The 12,933-nt window shown below is 33.3% G+C and overlaps 1 protein-coding gene across 1 annotated transcript in view; it reads right to left on the bottom strand.

Annotated features, from left to right (window-relative positions):
- The window catches only part of Smp_022450.2 (hypothetical protein), a gene marked incomplete at its 3' end in the record, with an annotated part of 10,685 nt that extends 2,306 nt beyond the window's left edge, over positions 1-8,379 (bottom strand). Inside the window, exons 1-2 of the mRNA XM_018800014.1 lie at positions 8,170-8,379; positions 1,650-1,809 (exon numbers count right to left, since the gene is read on the bottom strand). Coding sequence (XP_018653870.1) covers positions 1,650-1,809; positions 8,170-8,269 — 260 coding nt within the window. The 5' untranslated portion in view covers positions 8,270-8,379. The remainder of the gene's footprint in view (positions 1-1,649; positions 1,810-8,169) is intronic.
- Positions 8,380-12,933: the final 4,554 nt, after the last annotated feature.

Here is a 12,933-nt window from a genome sequence, read left to right as displayed (position 1 = left end):
AAATTTGGAGCTTTATCAAATGTGTTCTTTCAATCAAGTTTTATACTACGTCAATAATATTCCATCTTCACAACTTTCATGACATGTAGCTGTGATGAAAAGCAAACACTTCTCAATAGAGAATATACAAGCATACGAACAAAATGAGCTGGGCTGAAGACACAATAACGACAAGTAACCATGAGGTGGAATCTGGCCGAAAACTCCTATTGTAACTATTGGACATGTGTTGATAATATATAATGACGCTGATAATACAGCATATACCTAAACAGACATTAGAATAATACAACAATTTATCGTTAATAAGTTAATTAGTTTACAATTATCGATAATCACTACAAAGTGTAACAAGCGTTCTATTTCCATTGAGTTGTACTTTTCAGAAAATATCTAAATGATAATCAGTGATAGTATCAGATAAAAAGGGAAACTGTTGATATGTTAAAAGACTGGTGGATTCATCGTTATCTCTCGTAAAGCGTTTGTTATAAGTCTTCGTTATGCATCATTTATACTCTAATTTTCTTGTACTCGACAAACGATGAGAATATTATCAAACTAGGAATTGACATTGAATTCGTAGATAATCTGAAGAATTTGATTGATTCGTCTCTGTTATTGTAGACTGAATGTTAGCGAGTATCCCAGTTTCGTATGAAATTATGTGGCCGTGTATAAAAGTGATACAGTGGTGAGGAATTCGCACATCTGTTATCTCAAAGGGAGTAATTTCGTCATGTGAAGAAATGATTCCTGTGGTAAATATTCAATTGATTCTGATGACCTAGTAGACAATTCTTATAAATGCCCAGTATAACTAACGACAACTACATAGGTATGGTCATTAAAATATATAACATCGAAGAATGATGGTTTGAATTGTGGAAATTCCAGAACTCCGTTTAACAATATGGTTCGGTTCTAAATTTTGAATGACAAACATTTTTGACTCATGTATATAGGTTGTTTGTATGTTGTCGTTGATGTTTAAGACTGCAATTGATCAGTCTGTTTCGGCATATGTGCATTCAGAGAGCATTGTCTCGATATTGCCAGTAAGTCACAAGTAGTTTAAGCAGAGATGGATGATGGCTAGCAGTACAATCCAGAACTGAGCAGGTGAGTGACTAACGTGATCGCGATTGAACTCGAAGTTCTATGCTTCGAGTTTGGGCATAAACATGAATTTGGCTGCCGAAACATCCAACTGACCAAACCCAAATAGTATGAAATGTGCATCCTGGATTTCGCTGCTAGTCACCATCCATTTCTGATAAGAACGAACTCATTTGTTTGATCAGTTGGTTTGAAAATTGAGTTTTTTATTTACTTTTCTGTCAGTCATAGTACTAGCAACCGATCAACTAGTCCCCATAATCATACTGTAAAAATTTTCACTTGCTACAATTATATTATTCTAAAGGAACTAGTCAGAATGTTGTAGTCCTCATCAATACTTCACCGATGTTATTGAGATACAACATTCATATAGTTATCTGTCGAATGAGTAGAACCGGTAACTAGACAAACAAAGTAAATTCAATAATGAAAACCTGTCATCAATCCACGAACAACACAATCGTCTTGAAAGACATGTTATCGTTACAATACAATTGTAGACTGTTATGAAAATGACTAAAAATTACTTACATCCTACTACAACCGCGACAAAAAATCCAATGCTCAGGACTCTTCGAGATGCTGTGAAAATAGTTACTAAGTATAGTACGAGCGCCACAATGAAAGCGATGAGAGCTAGGAAGTAGAATGCTTGAAAGGCTTTCAGCGAATTTGATTTATATTCGGCTTTTAACAGTAAATGAAAAAAAAAACGAGCATCTCTTAGTGTACCGTAAAAATGTAGAAACAGTACACTGACGAGAAGTTAAAAGAAACGGTTGATCAATTAATTAATTCAATAAAAACCAAACTGAATGTCAACATGAATAAATGGTACATACATTGTGGAATTAAGCAATCAAAGATATCTAGTGTATTTCAAACTAAGATATATTCGAACAAATCCAACAGAACAGAGGAAATTCTGGGAAGAAAGTGTTCTCAATTAAATCATTTATTCAAGTTATACAATCCCATTCATGGTGATCTTAAAATCATGTTTGTGTACAGAATGATAGGAAGAGTTTATATTATGAAGTGTTCTGAGATCTCAAGTATTAATTGGACGTTGCATAGTGATGTAGAGATCGGGGAAGAATAGGAGGATGAAAATAGTTTACCGGTCAGAAATATGCAGACTTCTTTGAATACTTGAAATATCAGAACACTTACTAATATGAACTCCATCCATTCTCTTACACACATATATGTTTGCCAAACATTCATAAACACGATTGTACAACATAAGCAAGCAGTTTAGTTGAAAACAAAATGTTGTTTGTTTAAATCACCTCAGTTTATTAATTACCAAGATCTGTGACTTTAGTAATTCCTTATTATTCAGTGATAGGGTGGAGTTGTTTGATTATTACTCGGTAATTTGTTTGAATTCAACAAAGTAACAGAAAATAAGAAGATAATGGATAAGATACTGTCTTCAGCACCTCCAACAAATGACGAATAATGGTAGTGAATTTGAGATTAGTTAGCTCATCATATCGTTATCTGTGATGATTGACCACTGTGTAATAAAAAATAGGATGACTGATTGTTATTTGCTGATGGTTTTTAAAGCCATTCACTCATTAGTTCGCTCTTTTACATTCCATTGAATCCGTACATCCATACCACAAATTCACCTAATAACTACATATCACATGTTATTAGCATTGTCTTGTTTGGTATTCAATCATTGCTCTATATTACGATGAATATTATTTTCACTATTCAGAAAACAATGTGGAATTTTGAAAACTGAGGTCAGTATGTTCTCATATAATCAGTATATTTGCTGCCAATTACATGATATGGTGTCACATATGAATTCCGTTAGATGAATAACATAAATGATGTCAATCTAGAAATTATTGTAGAAATTCGTGCACGATCCTGCTTTAATTCAATTAATGACACATATCAATCACGAATTTCATTGGACAAATGGAAGTGTGTGAATGTTTTGAAAAAGCAAAAATGTATCATTAAATAAACCTCTTGACTATACTTAAGCAAATCTCGCTTGAAACGGTATGCTGACAATCCGAGAACAACTGATGTTTTAAGCAGAGATGGATAGTGGCTAGCAGTGGAATCCAGGACGCGCGTTTCGTCCTATTTGGGACTCGTCAGCTGGATGTACCTGCATCTCAGAGTTGATGTTCACTCTGGGAAGGTTCATACAAACAATACTGAATGAATTTAAACTGATGTTTTAATTCCACCTAGAAGTGAATGTGGTCGATATAAAATAGGTGAATGGGGAATAAATCATTTATCAGTCATGATGTATTTTTCATAATCCTGAGTACCGTGTCATACATCACGACAGCTCATCATATAGTTATCTGTGCAGAAAACACCAACATCAGTGACATTCCAGTTAGTGTTTGGTTGTTGTTTCAGATCACTTTTATACACACTGAAATCAGAGGAGAGATTGGAATTCGGTTTCCTTGATGCTCTTACATAAGGAAGAACAAATGGTTTCATGTAAACATGTTTATCACCAGATTGCAATGGTTATTATACAAGTACCAAACTTGAGTTTTATTGATGAGAAAGAGAACCTTTATTTACTCTCTATATTAGATGAGAAGAATGTGTACTACTGATACGATGAATGAAGAACCAGTTAAATTGTGCAGTATGTTCATGAGAGATTAATTTCATTCCAGGTTTATTGGTAGAAGCTGGGAAAGAAACTACGGCGTGAAAGATGCACAGCATTTGCGAAAGAAACTCATTCCGACTAATATTGAATTCAGGATTGATACTATATAGAAAGTCTTTGAAAATGTGACTGTTGAAATCGTTGAGAAAACGTTTCATTCTGCTGAGTTTCGTATTGTCTTCTAAACTTTATTGTTGGTGCGTCGTTTTGTTAATCTGTGGCATATCGGTTTCCATCCACAAGCTTACTTTCATATTTGATTCAACTTATATCGATCCTCACACATAGAGTAAATACTTTCTAAACAAATCACATTGCATCACTCTGAAAATTGAGTTGAATTCAGTCAACAGTTCAATACTGGAACAGTTTGTCAGATGTAGTCACGCTACTCCTCTCACAAGTATATTTCCGAGTCACCTATATGGTCGTGTGATTGATCATGAAAGGTGAACAGATGAAATGAATGTGCATTGAGAAGTTGTGAAAATTGAGAGAGTCATGCCTGAATTCTGAATACAGAAGCAACATGTACATCCTCCAAGTCCATTATGAGCTTAACACTACTAGTTTTCCACACCCGGTAATCAGTTGTTAAATAGATACTTCCAGTTTTCCACACTCACCGATCATTTCCATATACAATATTCCCTTCATACCCTCTTCTTACTCAACATATGGATAAGTGCCTTACTATTCCATTGTTTCCATCTCATTCGTTTTTCAACATTTAGTGACAAAATTCGCTTGTGACATAAAGGTTTTCTGGACAGTTGGGACATGACTAATTTCTTCTGTCCAAAAGACCATCACATCAGTTAAAATCCTGTGATTACGACTGTGCACAGTCAACAGATGATAAGATCAATATGAGCAATTATTCACTGAACCAGAATTCCTTATTATCCAGTGATAGGTCGGAGTTGTTTGGTTATTACTCAGTAATTTGTTTGAATTTGACATAGTAAGAGAAAAAAAAGATAATAATGGTAAATAAAACTGTTTTCAGCACCGTCAACAAATCACGAATAGTGGGGAAAGAATTTGAGATTAGTAAGTATTCGGCAACACATATGGGAATACAGTATTGTGCGAATGGCCTAATATAAACAAAATTAATAAGAGGAACATTTGTCGTACGAGTGAAATGTGAATTCGAGTATCAATCACATGAATTCGTTGTTGCACTGTAATTTCAGATGTGAGAAAGTTTTCACACTGTGTGGTGGAAGGTGGTAGTGGAATATGTCATTGTTCTAGAGGTTGAGATTTCGTAACAGGGTTTCAACTTCATGGGATCGATCCTTGTGAGGTCGTGAGTAAGTACTGCTGAAGAGTTTCATACGCTCACGTAACATCCATCTAAGGCGTTTTCGTTCTCACTGATTGTCTTATTGATACTAAGGTGTGGTGTAAACTATGAAAGGTTTTATTTCATGTACTCGAATGTAAGAATTACAAGTAACATAATCTCACATTAGACTTTATTTATCCATTTTGAAATGCAGTTCCATTCCACAGTGACGTTATTTCAGTAGGGAAATATACACAAATGCAATAATATCTGACATACGCACACACATATATACAGACATTATTCAGTTTTGGCATGCGATCGTATATAATCAAGAAAAGTGAATCTTCACCCATATAGTGTGATTCACAATTACACAAACATAAACCTCACTAGTAAAGAGTCCTATTCACGTGCATTTAATTAATTGAATAACAAAGAAAACAACCACTGAGAATGACTAAGTGTATCTATCATAATATAAGGGTGTGATTACTGACGTCATTAATCAGAAGTGATATGTTAACATTGTTATTGATAATACTGACACGTATTCACGTGTATCGGTTATTAATGCTCCATTTAATCGTCAATCGTCTCAATTACATTACTCTCAGCAATCAACAGAGCCATTCCCATTACCAATAAAAGTACAATTCTCACCAGCATGACAAACGATTTCATCAAGAAGAATGATGAAATTCTGCACGAAACATTTGAAGAAATCAAACTAATTTGTGGTCGGTCACCACACCAAAATTTAAAGAGCATCGTTGGATGATTGAACACACAGTTTGCTCTCAATAGTTTCATTCACATCATTATTGGTTGATTCCCTTACTGTGCATTACATGCAACGTCATCATACTGGTGTACTGTTATTCTGGAAACTGTTCATCTCAATGAATTCACAGATCGTTTAAAGCTGTGGCACACCAATAATCAGTATGAACAAATGGTCAATATTATACTGTTGGTTGTCATAAGCAATATCGAAATACAAGACTCGAATCACTCTTTTCCACTATTTTCAAAACACATAAGTCCATAAATCCATACAACGCTGACATTTTATCACCATCGATAATTACAAGTGATATTAAGTAGAGTATGAAATCTTAATCGTGATGTATTTCCAGTACTTTTCAGACACATTATTCGCTTACCAAAACAACCCTGATTCTCCTCAATATTATTCATCTACGACGTCACTTGTAGATACTTGATTGAAACACTTATTGATCTTCATGTATCGTTATCTGATCAAGAAATTAATGAAGTTGTCATGAAATCTTGGGTTACCTTAGTGTAATTGTTAAATTGTTCACAAAACATATTAAATCATTAAAGGAAATAATAATCGAATTCCGCTTGAGAAAAACTTAGCACAATAATTTATGTTTAAAAACATAACTTGTTTTCATTAGTCTCACTTTCATTATTATATTGTTATTTTAAGACGTCTTACTACATAACATAAGTCGCCATAGAATTGCATCAGTTTTCTGTAAAGTGTTTTTGTTTTATTGAATTCACATATCGTCTACAGTTGTTACACATCAACAATCAAGATCAATCAAATGAAAGTTTGTTATTGTGAACTCAATATTTTGTAAATCTGTTTATTGTAATGATGTGTGTATTTAGTACAAGAATTCTGTTCACGCCTAATTTACCTCATCACTTATTACAAGCCGAAAATTATTGTTACTTTTATTCACCGCTATATGATTGTGGTATTAAATGCTGATAATTAATACTGAATGCTGTCAAGACTTACAAATATTGAAAGTATTAAAAAGAGGCTTAAACTTCATTCATGAAGAAAATGTATTGTGAACTTTGAACCTATCATCATCTGAAACTAATTCCTCTTTACTATAAGCTAACAAACTAATTTTAAACAAGAAACCTGTAAATGTAGTGACAAGCATGATTTAACACAACAATATTAATAAACCTGACAAATTATTAATAATAAGTTAATATGCACAATATTACAGATATTCAGTTTCAAATTTGATCTATCGAAACGGTGGTTAGACTGTCACATTTTTTTTAAGCCGTGAAACACTATAAGATGATCCTTTTTTTCCAGAGAAATATTATTTTTACAGATTAAAAATATTGAATAAAGTAGTTTCGTATGATATTTATGCTTTCCTATTCGTTTCATTATGCCCCACACCAGTTATTAAAACAAATAGGACATCAAAATAGAATTCTGTTATTTCAGCGGAAAAGTTACTAACCGCCTAAAACCTCGGATTGATGTTTATGCGTAACAATAAACGTTTTAATTTTGAATTGAATTCAAGTTTTAAAATACATGTTATCATCTAATGATAAAAGTGAGCTTCTAAATTAGTTCACTTCACAACACATGGAATATATTCTGCTTAACAAGATTAAAGCACTTTAATGGTAATCTTATTCTATAGTATGTCGATCGAATACATAATAATTACTATTAAAGCAATTAATTTTAGCTTGTATAGCATTAATTAAATAATTAGTAGAATGCTTTAGTTAATCCAGTGATTTGAATTATTTATCATACATACAAAATAAACGTTTTACAGAGTCTCAATATGATGCAAATCGAATAAATTATGTGTCAACATAACAACCACTGAGACACAATAAACAGTTATTTGGTTCTTTGTGAGGTTTATAGTTAACCATTGCTGAACCTTGGACAGTGCTCTTAGGGATTTACGCTTACTCAAGAAATTGACTCTTTATTTCTTATTTGGATTCCACTGTTAGGTATAATTCAACTTTACACAAAACTATTCAGTATGTTTTACAGGAGACTGAAGGTCGTGGATTCGATTCCCGGATGAGTAGTTGTGGATACACACTGTCGACATGTTACAGATTAGGACAAAACTGTGTTTTAGTGCTTACAGGTTGTCGTTGGAAATCTATTTTGTGAATTAAACATTAAAAATTCTAAAATCTAGTCTGATTTTACAAAATACTTTAACTGAAAACAATGCAACTGCTAGTATGTCACTGTTTTCTGAGTACAATTTAATTTATTGAAATTAAAAACATTTTATAGTAATCTATTACTCACATGTAAGGGTTTTGTCTTCAGCAATTGCTACCACTGTAAAGCAGATCGCTATTGCTAAACCACAGAGAATGAAAAGTTTTACGCTTCGGCTTTCCCCCATGACAGTTTCTTGCTTTCTGCTTTTTGTTTAATAAATATTAATTAACTTTCAGCTCAATGTTCTCAAGCTATATGAATTGAATTATTAGATATAAATATATACATTTATAATGTTCATCATTACCTTTCTGACTTCCTCGTTTTATACAGTAATTGTATACTACGTTTCAATATAATCAAATGATATAGCACTACTTATATAGGGTTTTAATTTTTCTTAATGTACAGTTATGTGTTTTGTGAATTTGTTTGTGCGCCTGTGTACTTATAAATAAAATAAACATAAAATTATGATTGTTGTGTTGGTATGAGAATCATTGTTGTTAGTTATGTGAATGAATACTGCTGACCACAACTACACCTTTTACTGTGAAGTTTTTTTTCTTTTTTTTAAATAAATTTATTGTGGAATTTCAATAATGAAGTAAAATGGTAAGAAAACACATTTTTACGTGTATCAGTTTCTTTATTCAGTTATTATTAAACAAAATTTACTGCAGTTACTTCGATTTATTAGTCATATTCTGTGTGAATATTTCGCTTAGTTTCTATGCTAAATCTTCTTTATTTGAAGGTTGAATTCTAAAAGTAAAACATACTTTGTAAATTAAATTTTTGCTAATCATACCATAGTGGTTGACGAAATCTTACACGGTATGATTTTTATCTACAGTACTTTGTTGTTGTTTTACGACTTTATTTTGGAATTTCACTAACGAAGTGAGAATTCACGATGGTAACTGTAATTCTAACATGATTAATTGTAAACATAGTTGAAAGCGTGAGTCAATTGAAGCTAGATCACTATGGAAAACCTGGAAGCACTGGACGGCCGTTTCGTCCTATTATAGAACTCCTCAGCAGTGCGCATCCACGATCCCGCACTCGCGAAATTCGAACCCAGGACCTACCGGTCTCGCGCCAGAGCACTTAACCGATAGACCACTGAGCCGGCATCCAACGGTGTCAATGTCTAACCTCAACGAAGTTGAGCAACCGTTCACTAATTGTCTTCAATTGACTCACGCATTCAACTGTGCAAATACTAAATCTCCACAAAACCCCTTCTGATAATGATAACTGTAAACAGTCAGAAAGTGACATAAACTGATCAACATATAATGAGTATTCATGGAATATTATAAATGTCTTTTGACATAATGATCATATTACTTAAAGTGTTTCGTTTTTTTATTGAAGTTAACCACTTTGTGAATGATAAGTATATAGTTGTGGAGATTGTTAAGTTTTGATTGAGATCATGAATGGATATTGTTAAAATTATGATTTATAAGTATAATAGTATCTATAAAAATAATATTTAAGTATGTGAAAGTGGTCAGTGTTATTAGATGAACCATGTTCTTAAAACTATTAATCGAAAGCTTTAAGCAAAAGGTAAACAACTAATATGCATCTCCTGAAGCCACTTAGTTTACGTTTTTTTAATGGATTTGCTACAACAGGCTTCAAAAACGTAAGCCAGTGAAGAATTTAGAGGTTGATGTAGTTCTATTAATTCCATACAATCAATAGAGAATAATGGTGAAAGTATGATACCCTAACATACGAATCAAATTTATGATATCGCTTCTTGGAATTTTACGCAAAAAATAAATACAAAAGCCGATAACTCGTATCTAATTAGAAGCTAAGTAAGAAGTGCCAATAAGTAGTTCTTGAGATGGATAAAATTGATAAACAGACCTGTGTGGTACAACCACACAATGAATGTAACACGATATGTAAACTGAAAATCATAAATGCTCCTGAAGCAGATAGTATCTGGAAAGCTAAATAATAGTTGAACGTATTTCATATGATTCAACGCATAGTCGAGTGTATTTGTATGCCTAAAAAGTATTCTTTACGCTAACCTAAACTCCATAACTCATAACCTTCGGCCTCTTAACCCTAACCATAACTCTTAAACATGAAATAACTGTTAGTTCTTAATCCCCGCCAAAAACGGTAATCAATTGTAAATTCATTATTTTTTTATATATCGTTTAATAACTACATACGGTATTCTGTTTAGCAAATAAATGGTCTCCTATAATCAACATATTATACTTTTACCAAAGTATTCTTCCTTAATTCCTAAGTAAACATTCAATCATCACTTGTCTAAAACCAAATGCGAATGATACGAACTGTGTTTAAAAAAAATGGAACTTTGATTATTTTTATAGTTCCTACTAAAGATCACTTACCCAAGAGCGCAGATGATGTTTTCAATTAAAAAAGGTGTAGTGAACTAAAAGAATATATACTGTTAAGCTAACTGAATGTGGCGAAAATTAGTAGCAATAAGTCCACAGTTGCATGCTATATAAATATCAAAACGTTGTTTCTCTCGATTATGAATATAAACAAACCGAAATGTAAATGATCTATAAATGACTTATGCAGTCTGTAGTGCGACCATAAATCTTCACCAAGATAAAATACATAATATCGAAGGTTTAAAGCTGCAAATTGAATAAGCAAAGACTGTTACATAGAAGATCAAAATCAAATCATTTTCATTAGATAAACGATAATTGAAAATCATGTAAAATCAAGTCACTCATATCTCTCAGTACTACATATTAACATCACTCATGTCAGTAATTGATAACACCTTGGTTACCATAACACTAGCATCAAAATGAAATTTATTAATCGATAGATACATTTTCTATTCTCCTAACCACTGATGAAATATGTCTTCTCTAATCAACTAAACCAGCTCTAGTACCTCCATTCTAGCAATCTGCGAGTACTGCAGAATAAGTGAATTGTGGCTACCACTGGAATGTTCGACACCCGTTTCGTGGCATTTTCGGTTGGTTAGCTAGATGTCCCTGAACTATAGTGTTGATTTTCACATTTTGATTCTAGCCCAGTAACTCTCACTTCAAATGTCAACACGTTATCTGTTGAACAACTGAGTCTAGATATCTACTGACCCTGTCGATGAGTATGTTGCTATTATCACACCGGTCCATTCTACCAAGCTTGAGACGAGAATGGCTATATAAAGACAGTGCTTATAGGACGTGTCCGTAATAATATCGTTCGATGGAAATTCTGTCCTGTATATTATAATTAACATATTTCAAACACTTACTAACAAGTGCATATATTTATGTGGTTTATTTATTTATTTAAACACATAAAAATTAGTACAAGGGAGCACCAGATACACATGCGCCGCACAAATCTCATTTGATTTGTATGAGGGCTGTGAAACTGCCTAGGTGCCCAAATTGAAACAGGTGGTTTTCTTAGGAGGACAGGCCCGGAACCTTTGACCTAAAGATCTGATCCACAAGGCAGTGGAGCACCGTGAGGAGATGCAGTTATATGGTAGCCGGTGACCGGCGATTGACTCTTGCGCCATTTGTTCGCTGAGAATACTGGAGCCCATATGCACCATTGGTTTGGAATCAGGGTTTTCCAACTCCCTTAACTGGACTTTCCGTGTCCACCAACCCAGTTAAAGCGCCGGACATTCGCTTTTCGTCCTCTCGGTTTCATAAACAACATGCCCGCCACGGGAATGCAGTGAGTAGGAATTCCCTGGTAGAGGCTATATACGCGTGTCCATGTGGGGGCATTTCAAAATGGAGAGTAGACTCTCCCCACCCTCGGCCATACCAGGGCATTTGGGGGCATATCTATGTGATCATATGTGTTCAATGTCAATGCATAATCTGTGACCAGTACAGTTTTTGACATTGTGTCGGCAAGTAGTTGGAAGTCACTCCTTATACAGACTTTCTTCATTCCGATAAGCAATGATTCGGGCATTCAGCATTTCCTGTTAATTCACGGCGATCTCATGCAATTCGTGAGGTCGTTCTTTATAATACTCTCAATATTTGTAAGTCTTGACAGCATTCAGTATTAATTATCAGCATTTAATACCACAATCATATAGCGGTGAATAAAAGTAACAATAATTTTCGGCTTGTAATAAGTGATGAGGTAAATTAGGCGTGAACAGAATTCTTGTACTAAATACACACATCATTACAATAAACAGATTTACAAAATATTGAGTTCACAATAACAAACTTTCATTTGATTGATCTTGATTGTTGATGTGTAACAACTGTAGACGACATGTGAATTCAATAAAACAAAAACACTTTACAGAAAACTGATGCAATTCTATGGCGACTTATGTTATGTAGTAAGACGTCTTAAAATAACAATATAATAATGAAAGTGAGACTAATGAAAACAAGTTATGTTTTTAAACATAAATTATTGTGCTAAGTTTTTCTCAAGCGGAATTCGATTATTATTTCCTTTAATGATTTAATATGTTTTGTGAACAATTTAACAATTACACTAAGGTAACCCAAGATTTCATGACAACTTCATTAATTTCTTGATCAGATAACGATACATGAAGATCAATAAGTGTTTCAATCAAGTATCTACAAGTGACGTCGTAGATGAATAATATTGAGGAGAATCAGGGTTGTTTTGGTAAGCGAATAATGTGTCTGAAAAGTACTGGAAATACATCACGATTATGATTTCATACTCTACTTAATATCACTTGTAATTATCGATGGTGATAAAATGTCAGCGTTGTATGGATTTATGGACTTATGTGTTTTGAAAATAGTGGAAAAGAGTGATTCGAGTCTTGTATTTCGATATTGCTTA

This window comes from Schistosoma mansoni, chromosome W, assembly GCF_000237925.1.
Source record: "Schistosoma mansoni strain Puerto Rico chromosome W, complete genome".
In the NCBI taxonomy this organism is placed as follows: domain Eukaryota; kingdom Metazoa; phylum Platyhelminthes; class Trematoda; order Strigeidida; family Schistosomatidae; genus Schistosoma; species Schistosoma mansoni.
Note: the sequence above shows the minus strand (reverse complement) of the source record. Positions and strands in the feature narration are given on the sequence as shown.